The sequence below is a fragment of the Haematobia irritans genome, chromosome 3, assembly GCF_050003625.1.
Source record: "Haematobia irritans isolate KBUSLIRL chromosome 3, ASM5000362v1, whole genome shotgun sequence".
In the NCBI taxonomy this organism is placed as follows: Eukaryota; Metazoa; Arthropoda; class Insecta; order Diptera; family Muscidae; genus Haematobia; species Haematobia irritans.
In genome coordinates this window covers 106,055,345-106,069,174 of record NC_134399.1, presented here as the reverse complement: position 1 = coordinate 106,069,174, position 13,830 = coordinate 106,055,345, and the positions used below count along the sequence as shown (strand labels likewise).

At 36.5% G+C, this 13,830-nt stretch overlaps 2 protein-coding genes across 2 annotated transcripts; both read right to left on the bottom strand.

Moving 5' to 3' along the window:
- Positions 1-1,190: 1,190 nt before the first annotated feature.
- On the bottom strand, positions 1,191-3,115 carry LOC142231128 (uncharacterized). The gene is made up of 3 exons (XM_075301747.1): positions 3,066-3,115; positions 1,378-2,991; positions 1,191-1,299 (listed from the first exon to the last, which is right to left on the bottom strand). The coding sequence occupies exons 1-3, from the start codon at positions 3,113-3,115 to the stop codon at positions 1,191-1,193; spliced, it is 1,773 nt and encodes a 590-aa protein (XP_075157862.1).
- A 5,298-nt stretch (positions 3,116-8,413) lies between these two features.
- LOC142229011 (neprilysin-2-like) lies at positions 8,414-10,626 on the bottom strand. Its single transcript, XM_075299545.1, has one exon. It carries the CDS (start codon positions 10,540-10,542, stop codon positions 8,563-8,565), a length of 1,980 nt encoding a protein of 659 aa, XP_075155660.1. The 5' UTR covers positions 10,543-10,626; the 3' UTR covers positions 8,414-8,562.
- Positions 10,627-13,830: the final 3,204 nt, after the last annotated feature.

Sequence of the window (13,830 nt, the reverse complement as noted above, 5' to 3'; positions counted from 1 at the left end):
AATATTAGTGGCTTACTAACTCCGTAGGTGCAATATCAACACGGCTAGAAGTAGTGGAAATTCCCTATATGTAGGGTTTTTCTAATATTTAGCGTCTTGTAGGGACGTAGGGCCACAATGTAGGACATTTTCACTCAACACAATTTGTAATAATTTTTACATTTTGGTGGCTCTAGAGGAGGAAATTGGAAGCCGGCAAACTTTATTCCTGTAGAAAATTTTGTCAACATTTTATTTCTATAGAACATTTTGTCAAAATTGTATTTCTATAGAATTTTTTTCAAAATATTATTTCTATAAAAAAATTTTCTCAAAATTTTATTTCTGTGGAATTTTTTCTCAAAATTTTATTTCTATAAAAAAATTTCTCACAAAAATTTGTTTATAGAAACTTTTTCCAAAATTTTATTTTTATAGAGATTTAACAAAAAAGATTACTAATTTGGGTAGAATTCTACCAACTCTGGCAACGGTGGTGGTAATACAAATTTATATTCTAAGTTATATACGTTGCATATTCATGTTTTAAGATAATAAAGTACTTAGAACCATGTTTGTTTTGTACAATTTTTTAAATGTAACGAAAAATATAGTAGGGAAAATTGTTTGGGAATGTATGAGAAAGTAGGGAACTTTTTTTTGTCCTTGTACGGTAAATCGAACATTTTCCCTGGCAACATTGACTATGAGCTATAGTCACATTGACACAAAGCACCCATAGACTTGTACCCTTAATTTTCTTAAATATGCAACTGCGGTTTATCTCCCAGACCTATATCAATGTTACCCCACAAATGCATATGATTACTAATTCTGTAATGGAGGTTTAGGGTATGATATAGTCGGCGCCGCCCGACTTTCTACTTTACTTACTTGTTTTGTTATAATTTAAATATTGAAAGAAGAAAAATTTGTCTAAAATAAATAATGATCGAGATCAGTTACAATCCAAATCAGTTACAATCCAAATTAAAATATTTTTTAAATTTAAAATAGCTTCATATTACTTTCAACATGTTGTTTTTAAACTAACTTGTTTGGTGTGCCAATATTTATGTGCGTCACTATATATAGATTTGCATTTATTTTTCATATTATTAAAGCGTCACTTAATTCCTGTCAACTTTATTCTGACAAGAAAAATAATACTACAATGTAATTTGAGTCTACGAACTTAAAATTGATAATTATTAAATCCACAAATAGCATGTCTCATTTAATTCTTGACGAGTCACTTTTGAACACTTGAATGCTTCGAAGAATTCTGGAAATAATTGAACGACATCATTGACCCGATCTCTGGCTTTTCCATGAATATCATCATTTATCCCTATAGAATCCTTATTACAGAAAAACTGGGCAAAATTCATGAAAAACAATAGATCTGTTTTATCCATATGATCCGTATTGTAGATTCCTGGATGTAATGCTTTAAAAGTCTCATAGGCAAAACGAAAACCATTCACATCTGAACATTTCTCAGCAAACTCCAAAGGATATTGATCCGCTAAACATTTGTGATTATCATAAAATTTAGAATTTTTGGCAATATCTTCATGAGCCTCGGTATTCATTTGATCTGTGGCATATTGTAGTAGAGTATTGTATTCAAATCCATGAAATATTTCATGGCCCAAAATAGAACCAATGGCGCTGTATTTGAATACATCGTCCAAACTATGATGATAGAGGGGCCACTGTATACCATGGTTTTGAAAGTAGGCCGTATTACATGAGGGTAGAAATTGTGGACCATTACCATTGAATACGGGAAAACAGGGGCTATAATAATTTTCATATTTCCTAGCCAAAGCCAATAGTTGTAAATGATTTCCATAAAAATCTGTGGAATTCATTGATAGATTCTGATAGAATGTTTCCATTATGGTTGTTGCATTATGCACAGGTATTTTTCCTATGGCCAGGCGCATTTTATCCAATTTCTCTAAAAGAAATTTGAGAGTCGTTTGTTTGAATCCATAGGAGTTCTTCAGTAGCGATTCCTTGAACTGATTCTTGATATTAATGAATATATGATGGACATCTTGCAATTCCTTTTCGTTATTAAATTCCATTTGGTCATAGAGCCAGTTTGCGCCAAAATGAAAAAGATTCTGTGTGGACGACATACAGCCTTCGGAGAGAAAATTGTGTGGTCTTTTCCCGTACAGAAACCACATAAAACGTATGGTCCAATATTTGCATAAGAAACCCTCATCGTATGGTTGAATAACATCATGAAATGCTTTGACATAAGAGAGTCTATCGAAATTTGGATGAAATATGATTCCGGACAAACATAATTCACTGTATCTTTCTTTAAACTCCATGGGTAAATCATCGAGTGCCCGTGGTTGATTTTCTTCCTTAAAGTGAATAAGTTTGATTTCCTTTAATTTCTTATCCAATTGATTTAATTTTTTCCACAGCTCATCAAATTCATTTCTCTGCATTTCCATATCCATAGCATCAATTATGGTGGTGAAATTTTCTAAACTTAATGTGGCAAATTTTGGTTCGTCAATGATATCGGGTAAGGCCTCATGGAATCCGTATTTTTGTAAGGCACCCAAAACAGATCCCCAATTAGAATTTTCAATCTCATAATCATCAGTCAGGTATTTGATTAAAGTTAAATTCTCCTTTTCCTCCAGCCATAGTAAATATTCCCGTGGTGTATACCAATCGATATTCAAACAAGATTTATAGTAATCCAATAGTTGCGTTACAAAACTGGGACTATTCTCCACATCTATGACACTAAGATATTTCACCAATTCACGACTGGATTTATATTTCATCCTCTCATAATTGTCTGTAAAACGAACACCAATATCTTCCATATATTGGGGCCAATTACCACAGGCATATTGATAGAAATCTTCACAAGGATTGATATTTGTATCCTTGGAACTTTCAATTAATTTTAAAGTTCTACGATTTATAAGTTTCGTATATTTAGTAGAATTTCCACAGCATATCAAATGCAAGCTTATAACACATAATAACACCGTTTTAGTCAATAACATCCTTAAAATTCGCAAAATTCGAAAAAGCAACCTTACGCTTTTGATACACAACTCATACTATTTGTGTTTGCGAGTGGTATGGTCATTATATTCTTAGATGCAAATTAATTTGTATCAAATTTAATTGAATTCACTCAACTTGTGTGTGTGGGATTTATGTACAGTGAATTTATGTAGCATCAGAATGATCATAAAAAATTACACTGACCTACGGCAATATAGTTTTCAATCTTAAACAGTGGGAAACAAAAACTGTTTTGTTTAGTCTTGAATCTATTAATTTCAATATCAATCGAGTACATACTGCAAATATATCAATTCTGCCCGCACGACAATTGATTGGAATCCCAAAACACAGATATTAATTCAAACAATGAATTTAAAACTTTTTTAAGGTGAGAATTCCTCATCTAAATAGTACAAAATTCTATAACATCAGTGATGAAACAAGGAAATACTGCCGTTCAGTCCCAGTAAAAAGCGTCGCCAAAAAAGTAGTGAAAATGTTCTTTTTGGATCCAGAAGTGGTGCTAAATTGGCACAGAAGCGATGAATTTAACATGGGATTGTCATAGGACGGATGTCCACCATTTCAACAGCCAATGAACTTAATATGCATCACTTCGGACTATCGACTTACAAGAAGGTAGTGACTCCAAATCGCGATGATAAACAAAATACGACGGCCAAAGCGCGATCCATGAGGCTGTACACGACGATGCTGACGAAGTTTGACTGCGTGGTAATGGACGACGAAACCTACGTCAAAGCCGACTACAAGCAGCTTCCGGGACAGGAGTTTTATACGGCAAAAGGAAGGGGAAAGGTAGCAGATATTTTCAAGAACATAAAACTGTCAAAGTTCGCAAAGAAATATCTGGTTTGGCAAGCCATTTGTACCTGTGGCTTGAAAAGCAGCATTTTCATAGCTTCCGGGACTGTCAACCAAGAAATTTACGTGAAAGATTGTTTGAATAAACGTCTGCTGCCTTTCCTGAAGAAACACGGTTGTTCCGTACTGTTTTGGCCGGATTTGGCAACTTGTCATTACGGTAAAAAGGACATGGAGTGGTACGCCGCCAACAACGTGCAGGTGGTTCCCAAGGACAAGAACCCTCCCAACACGTCAGAGCTCCGCCCAATTGAGAAATACTGGGCTATTGTCAAGCGGAACCTAAAGAAGCCAAAAAAAACTGCTAAGGACGAGCAGCAGTTCAAGGCAAACTGTTTTTCTGCGGCGAAGAAGGTGAACAAGGTGGCTGTACAAAATATGATGGCAGGTGTCAAGCGTGAGGCCCGGCAATTCGGATTTGGAAAAGCGAAATCCTAAATGAATATTTTTCCTGAATTTTATACTAATTGAACTTGAAAAAGAAATTTAATTTGATGTTTTAAATAAACGATTTCACCGATTTACACGCGTTTTCCCTTGACCAAATTTTGACCGTATCACCCTTTAGTCTCTGTGAGCCTGATACATCGGGCTGCCACCTAACTAACCTAACACATCGAAATATTGATATAAGACCCCATATTGTATATATATTCGGGGTCGTGGTGAAATTCTGCGCCGATCTAAGCATGTCCGTCCGTCCGTCTGTTGAAATCTCTCTAACTTCCGAACGAAACAAGCTATCGACTTGAAACTTGGCACAAGAAGTTGTTATTGATGTAGGTCGGATGGTATTGCAAACGGGCCATATCGGTCCACTTTTACGTATAGCCCCCATATAAGCGGACCCTCAGATTTGGCTTGCGGAGCCTGTAAGAGAAGCAAATTTCATACGATCCGGCTGAAGTTTGGTACATGGTGCTAGTATATGGTCTTTAACAACCATGCAAAAATTGGTCCATATCGGTCCATAATTACATATAGCCCCCATATAAACCGATCCCCCGATTTGGCTTGCGGAGCCTCTAAGAGAACCAAATTTCATCCGATCCGGCTGAAGTTTGGTACATGGTGTTAGTATATGGTCTCGAACAACAATGCAAAAATTGGTCCACATCGGTCCATAATTATATATAGCCCCCATATAAACCGATCCCCCGATGTGGCTTGCGGAGCCTCTAAGAAAAAGAAACGAAAATTTCATCCGATCCGGTTGAAATTTGCAACGTGGTGTTAGTATAAGGCCGCTAATATATATGCCAAAATTGGTCCATATCGGTCTATTGTTATATATAGCCGATCCCCAATCACACAAAAATTGGTCCATATCGGTTCATATTCGTGGTTGCCACTCGAGCCAAAAATAATTTACCAAAATTTTATTTTTATAGAAAACATTGTCAAAATGTTATTTCTATAGAAAATTTTGTCAAAATTTTATTTCTATAGAAAATTTTGTCAAAATTTTGTTTCTAAAGAAAATTTTGTCAAAATTTTATTTCTATAGAAAATTTGTCAACATTTTATTTCTATAGAAAATTTTTTCCAAATTTGATTTCTACAGAAATTTTTTTCCAAATTTCACTTTTATAGAAAATGTTGTCAAAATTTTATTTCTATAGATACTTTAAACTTAATTATATACGTATTTAATCGGCCTTTTTTTAGTTTAATATATACCACGTATGCACTATGTGGTATATATTACGGTGTTAGGAAGTTTTAAGATACCTTGAAATCGGCAAGTGTTACCGCCACCCAAGTAATTCGATTGTGGATGACAGTCTTCAGTATAAGTTTCTACGCAATCCATGGTGGAGGGTACATAGGCTTCGGCCTGGCCGAACTTACGGCCGTATATACTTGTTTTTATATAGTACCAACCTTCAAATGATTCCTGTCAAAATTTGACGTCTGTAAGTCAATTAGTTTGTGAGATAGAGCGTCTTTTGTGAAGCAACTTTTGTTATTGTGAGAAAATGGAAAAAAATGAATTTTGTGTTTTGATAAAATACAGTTTTCTGAAGTGAAAAAATACGGTCGAACAAAAACTTAGCTTGACTTAATGAGTTTCCGGACTCTGCCCCAGGGAAATCAACAATAATTGATTGGTATGTAAAATTCAAGCGTGCTAAAATGAGCACGGAGGACGGTGAACGCAGTGGACGCCCGAAAGAGGTGGTTACCGACGAAAACAACAAAAAATCCACAAAATGATTTTGAGTGACCGTAAAATGAAGTTGATCGAGATAGCAGAGGCCTTAAAGATATCAAAGGATCGTGTTGGTCATATCATCAATATTTGGATATGCGAAAGCTCTGTGCAAAATGGGTGCCGCGCGAGCTCACATTTGACCAAAAACAACAACGTGTTGATAATTCTGAGCGGTGTTTGCAGCTGTTAACTCGTAATACACACGAGTTTTTCCGTTGATATGTGACAATGGATGAAACATGGCTCCATCACTACACTCCTGAGTCCAATCGATAGTCGGCTGAGTGGACAGAGACCGGTGAACCCTCTCCGAAGCGTGGAAAAACTCAAAAGTCCGCTGGCAATGTAATGGCCTCTGTTTTTCTGGAATGCGCATGGAATAATTTTTATCGATTACCTTAATAAGGGAAAAACCATCAACAGTGACTATTATATGGCTTTATTGGAGTGTTTGAACGTCGAAATCGCGGCAAAACGGCCCCATATGAAGAAGCAAAAAGTGTTGTTCCACCAAGACAACGCAACGTGCCACAAGTCGTTGAGAACGATGGCAAAAATGCATGAATTGGGCTTCGAATTGCTTCCCCACCCACCGTATTCTCCAGATCTGGCCCCCAGCGACTTTTTCTTGTTTTCAGCCTTAAAAGGATGCTCGTAGGGAAAAAATTGGCTGCAATGAAGAGGTGATCGCCGAAAGAGAGGCCTATTTTGAGGCAAAACCGAAGGAGTACTACCAAAATGGTATCAAAAAATTGGAAGGTCGTTATAATCGTTCTATCACTCTTGAAAGGAACTATGTTGAATAATAAAAACGAATTTTGACAAAAAAAATTGTTTTTCTTTGTTAGACCGGGGACTTATCAGCCAACCTGTTTGTATTAGAAGTTTAGGAAAATCAGTCATTTTTACAACTTTTCAACTAAGCAGTGGCGATTTTACAAGGAAAATGTTGGTATTTTGACCATTTTTGTCGAAATCAGAAAAACATATATATGGAAGCTATATTTAAATCTGAACCGATTTCAACCAAATTGGGCACGCATAGCTGCATTGCTAATTCTACTCCTTGTGCAAAATTTCAACTAAATCGGAGCAAAAAATTTGCCTCTGTGGTCATATGAGTGTAAATCGGGCGAAAGCTATATATGGGAGCTATCTTTAAATCTGAACCGATTTCAACCAAATTTGGCACGCATAGCTACTATGCTAATTCTACTTCATGTGCAAAATTTAAATTAAATCCGAGTAAAAGATTGGCCACTGTGGTCATATGAGTTCAATGAAATTTGGTTCAATAAAATTTGGCACACTTGACTACGCTACTCATTGTACTCCTAGTGCAAAATTTCAACCAAAGGGGGGTAAAACTCTGGCTTCGGGGACCATATTAGTCCAAATCGGGCGAAAGATATATGGGAGTTATATCTAAATCTGAACCGATTTCAATAAAATGTGGCACACTTGACTATAGTACTAATTGTTCGTCTTGTGCAAAATATTAAGCAAATTAGGGTAAACCTCTGGCTTCTGGGGCCATATAAGTCCATATCGAGCGAAAAATATATATGGGAGCTATATCCACATCGGAACCGATTTCAACCAAATTCGGCACACTTTACGAAATTATCAATTGTACTCCTTGTGCAAAATTTAAAGTAAATCAGGCTGAAATTCTGGCGTCTGAGGCCATATTAGTAGATATCGGGCGAAAGATATATATGGGAGCTATATCTAAAACTGAACCGATTTCTTCCAAAAGTCAATAGGGTTCTAGTCTGACCCAAAATACATACTTGTTTTAAGTCGATTGGACTAAAATTGCGACCTAGACTTTGTTTACGAAAATGTGTTCACGGACAGACGGACATTGCTATATCGACTCAGGGACCGATCCTAAACAATATTGCCAAAGACACCATATGTCTATCTCGTCTCCGTCTGGGTGTTGCAAACATATGCACTAACTTATAATACCCTCTCCAAATTTTTTCTCAAATTAACTTCCTGTACAGCTAAAATAAAGAACTTCTTTGGGAGGAAATTTTTGGAAGTACTTTTAAATTTTTCTCAAATTAACTTCCTGTACAGCTAAAATAAAGAACTTCTTTGGGAGGAAATTTTTGGAAGTACTTTTAAAGTTGTGATTTTAGAATAATTTCCAAAATTTTTTGCTGGGATACTAATTCAATTATGGCACATATGTTATTTGTTTGTTTTTGTTATATTGACTAAAATTTCGAACTGATTACTTAACACTTCCACAAAATACACAATTCATTTAATTTAAGAGATTTCAGATTGATTTATTCTTAAATTTCAATTGATTGCATTAAGTAATTTAATCACAAAAGAATGCCGCTTATGTCTATTACATAGAATGAACCTTTACCACAAAGTCATAGCTATGAATTTCTTATCAGCTACACTCATCGCCATAAGCTACAAGTTCGATTAATCTGCATTCGACTTTGACGGATGCAATCATAGACCTTGCTAAACTCTGGAAAATGGGCAAGAGCATCATTCACACGATCACTATCCGAACCATGTTCACTGGTATTTATGAAATCCTCTGATGCTAAACTGCCACAAAAGAATTGGGCAAAATTAAGGAAAAATAATTTCTTCACAGACATCTCAGTACCATAGATCATGCGAGTTTCATTCAATGCCTCGGGATGTAAGTCGAAATAGGTGTCATAGGCATAACGTAAACCACTGACATCGGCAATTTTCTCATCAATGACATTGGGGTTAAGATCACGCAAACATCGATAGTTTTTATCGAAACGGCCATTAGTCAAAATGTTGTTATACTGATTAGTATCCAGCTTGCCATTGTCATCAACCTCTAGGCCAGTGATATCGAATCCGTGAAGTATTTCATGGGCCAAAAGGAATCCCAGTGAACTATATTTGTAGATATCTTCTAGATTGGCCTGATATACAGGAAGCTGTAAAGTGGTCCAAGGTATTATGACTATATTGGAACGTTGTATGAAATACGGTGAAGAACTGGCCCCAGTTTCATAACTCTCCAAATGGAAATAGTGTGAGGCATTGGGCGAGAGGGTATTGTTGTTACCCAAATGCAAAGCTCTTACACCAAAATGCAAAAGCTTCAAATGATTCCCATAGAAATCGGAGGTATTGAGTGTAACATTTTTATAATGATTCTCGAGAATCTCCAGAGTATCAACGCGAGGTAAATTGCCCACTTTCAATTGTATGTGATCCAATTTAGATTGCAAATAATCAAGGGTAGTCTCGTTGAATTCATTTTCATTGGAACTGAGAGCAGTTTTAAAATTTTTCAAAATATTCTTTAGAAGTTCTTCAATCTTGGGTATCTCTTCCTGGATATGTGAATTCATCTGCTCGTATAACCAATGCATGGCCAGGGGTAAAAGACTTCTTGTTGCCGAAGCACATGACTCTTCCAGGAAAGCCTCTGGACCCTTGACATTTAGATGCCATAGAAAACGTAATTCCAAATACTTGCATATGAAACGATCATCATATTCCTTCAGCAAGCTATCCAAAGCCTCCAGATAGGGAATGTTTTGTATATACAATTCCATGTCACCATCAATGGAGGTTTGATTCAAAACGATTTTCAAATATTTCTCCAACCATGGCAAGGGTAAATCGGCCACAGTTATCAGTTTGCTACCCTCGTCATCGGGTATCTCATCCAATTTAACCAAAAGCTCTTCAAATTCACTGAATTCTTTCCATAGATGATCCAAAGTCCTAGAGCTTGTGGGTACAGCCAAAGAATCAATCATTACTTTGAAATTGCTATAGGTCAAAGCCTCAAATCCAGTTCCCTCCACTGGTTTATCCAAATCGATCATCAATACGGTGGGATCATCCTTCTTCTGATAGACTATCTCTTCGATGAGTATGCCATTCATGCCATACTTTCTCATTACGGCCAAGGTGTAAACCCAATCGAAAACAACATTGCTCTTTGGCGATCTCGACCACAAAGTAGGCCATTTCATATTCTCATGAACCTTTAACCAACGTAAATATTCCAGAGGTTGATAGCGTTCCACTTGCAAGCAAGATTTGTAAAATTGATAAGCCTTATGCATAAACCTGGGACTAGTTCTAAGACGTATTCTTCCCATATGATTTGCGATTTTACGATTCACTTGATAGTCCAACATGGTAAGAGTCTCATAGAATTCCGATCCTGCTCCGTCGACATATTTGCCCCAATTACCACAGGCATATTCATAGAAATTCTCACATGGATCTACATTTAAATTCATTGAACCTTCGATTAACTTCCTCTGACGGCGATTTGCATATTTCCCTAGGATATTTAAGCCATTCACCTGCCACATTAGTAATGTCCCAATGAGCAGGAATTCGTATAGATTTTTAAGAAATCCCATTCTGGGATTGTTTGAAATAGTTCAGAAAGGCTTTGACAGATTTACAACTTAATGTTTCAGGTACAAAATAAAAACTGTTTACGATTTTGAAATGCATTTAATAGAACTGATTATTGTTTTTTTTTTTTTTAATACATTTGCAATACAATTTCATATTCTCCCTAGCATAGGGGAGAGAGATACAAATCCATACGAGTTCGCATCACTTAGGGATGCCAAAATCAAATAAATTCCACAAAATTATTTAATTAAATTTATATATAAAATAAGTTAGAAAAGGCATTGCATATATAGCGGTCTTCTAAATTAAATGGTTGAGCCATCAACTAGCAATAAAATAGAGACTCAGACAGTGCCAAATATATATTTCAATTCAGAACAAATAGAATTTTAAGATGATCTAAGATCCTGACGAGGCTGAATGGTATATATCTTAGAACGTGAATAAATTCAAGGTTCCCACGAAATCAACAATGTGCTTAGACGAATGACATGACTGTGGAGACTGCATTGCATGAACTACTCAACTTTATTGAAGACTAACAGAAGAATTTATTACGGATTTCAGCCACTCTAACTGCCTGTTCATGAAACACAAAATCGTTCCGAGACCAATTGTTTGTCTAGACCTCGAGCTTTGTCATGAACTCATCTTTGCCATGAACCCCGAAACATTTGTGATTCGTCAGAATCTAGTTTTCGAGATATCAACGAATGGTTTTTGATGTTTCATTCCATGTTCAATTCCATGAACAGGCAGTAAAACAAGCAAGGGTTGTAAAACGGGACCATTACCCAAGGAACTTCTCCTCTTATCACCTTCAAATCGGAGTGTTACTATAAATAGTCCTTTGTTCTCTTTGACTCAATCAAAAATGTGTTGCCATTTTTTAAATAATAATACTTTTCAGTCCATTGTGATATCATAGTGTGAACTTATCGCTGAGTGCTGCCCGATTCCATATACCCGAGTCCGAACGGTGTTTCACATTGCAATGAAACTACTTAGAGAATCTTTGAATCTCTCGGAAATGTCACCAGCATTACTGAGAGCAGATTATCTCCAGCGCCGAAAACCTTTTTGGTGTTCGGGCGAAGCAGGGAATTGTTCCCCTACCCTTTGTATGCAAAGCGGTCATGATAACCATTGCACTACGGGGGCTTCTTCGAGGATTAAAGCTTGCTACTACTACTGCTAGATCATGTGGCTTAAATCTGCTCAAGGTTCTGTACGTTCATTCTGGATTCCGTATTGGTTGAATTAAGTGGTTTGGTTGACATTCATGCCTTGCTTTTTTTTTTTGTTTCTGCTAATCCATCTTTAACTCTGCTAATTTCCAAGACTTTTTGCAGATCGCAGTTTCTTATGTACCATGGAGTTTAGAATATATATTGTAAAACTTTAGTTATAGTGTTAACACAATTTATGGCGCAACTGTATATTTGAATACCGTAAAACCATAATTAGTATCTGGTCCACTAAACCAATTAAATCTCGAATACTTCAGTTAAAGCTCATTCCGTTTAATTTTTATGTGTTCCTTCCATTTCAGACTGGCGTAATGGGAGTTAAAAATTATTCGATTTACAGGGGAAGAATTTCTATATATTATTTCCATTAAAACTAGAATATAGGAACCAAATTGATTTATCCTTCTCAGCCAGATCTATACTGAACACTGTGGAAAATTTCATTCGTCCAAACGGAAACCTGTATAGTCAGGCGTGTATAGATTGGTATCTGGAGTTTTCTTTTCAATGACTCAATTGATCAAGTTGCTTAATCTTTTCTGTCCACAAAGCTCCAATAACAAGAAAGTAAAGTAGACGGGGCTGACTAAATTTTAAACAAAAAATTTCACGTTTTTATTTTTATCACTATTTTCTGTTACACTTTTATTTTCCTATTATCTAATTTTTACAAATTGAAAAATTTCTTTGCTTTCACCGGGGGTTGAACCAAGGTCTGTTGATACCATTTAGCACACTCAGCCACAAACGTTGTTGAACGCCATGCACCAAAGCGTCTATTCAAATGTTTGTGATACGAACCTACTATGACATCACTGCATGACATTCTAACTACTTCCTGAAATGTTCTTCATTATTATGAATGAAAAAATAAAGAACGCTACGTAGTTCAAATCTCACCAGCGGCAATTTTTTTATATCCCCCACCATAGGAATGGGGGGTATATTAACTTTGTCATTCCGTTTGTAACACATCGAAATATTGCTCTAAGACCCCATAAAGTATATATATCCTGGGTCGTGGTGAAATTCTGAGTCGATCTGAGCATGTCCGTCCGTCTGTTGAAATCACGCTAACTTCCGAACGATACAAGCTATCGACTTGAAACTTGGCACACGTAGTTGTTATTGATGTAGGTCGGATGGTATTGCAAATGGGCCATATCGGTCCACTTTTACGTATAGCCCCCATATAAACGGACCCCCAAATTTGGCTTGCCGATCCTCTAAGAGAAGCAAATTTCATCCGATCCGGTTGAAATTTGGTACGTGGTGTTAGTATATGATCTCTAATAACCATGCAAAAATTGGTCCACATCGGTCCATAATTATATGTAGCCCCCATATAAACCGATCCCCAGATTTGGCCTGCGGAGCCCCTAAGAGAAGAAAATTTCATAAGATTCGGCTGAAATTTGGTACATGGTGTTAGTATATGGTATCTAACAACTATGCAAAAATTGGTCCACATCGGTCCATAATTACATATAGCCCCCATATAAACCGATCCCCCGATTTGGCTTGAGGAGCCTCTAAGCGAAGAAAATTTCATTCAATCCGGCTGAAATTTGGTACATGGTGTTAGTATATGATCTTTAATAACCATGCAAAAATTGGTCCATATCGGACCATAATTATATATAGCCCCATATAATCCGATCCCCAGATTTGACCTCCGGAGCCTCTTAGAGGAGCAAAATTCATCCGATTTGGTTGAAATTTACTACGTGGTATTAGTATATGGTATCTAACAACCATGCAAAAATTGGTCCATATCGGTCCATAATTATATATAGCCCCCATATAAACCGATCCCCAGATTTGACCTCCGGAGCCTCTTAGAGGAGCAAAATTCATCCGATCTGGTTGAAATTTGGTACGTGGTGTCTCCAATAACCATGAAAAAATTGGTCTATATCGGTCCATAATTACATATAGCCCCCATATAAACCGATCTCCAGATTTGACCTCGGGAGCCTATTAAAGGAGCAAAATTCATCCGATCCGATTGACATTTGGTACATGGTGTAAGTATAT

What these genes read in the sequence shown, in the direction of transcription:
- LOC142231128 (XM_075301747.1), bottom strand. Translation starts at nt 3,115, where the DNA reads ATGACCATACCACTCGCAAACACAAATAGTATGAGTTGTGTATCAAAA. An exon ending in ATGAGTTGTGTATCAAAAGC is followed by an intron (nt 2,992 to 3,065) that starts GTAAGGTTGCTT and finishes ATGTGTTATAAG; the next exon opens with CTTGCATTTGATATGCTGTG. An exon ending in ATGGATAAAACAGATCTATT is followed by an intron (nt 1,300 to 1,377) that starts GTTTTTCATGAA and finishes TGGAAAAGCCAG; the next exon opens with AGATCGGGTCAATGATGTCG.
- LOC142229011 (XM_075299545.1), bottom strand. Translation starts at nt 10,542, where the DNA reads ATGGGATTTCTTAAAAATCTATACGAATTCCTGCTCATTGGGACATTA.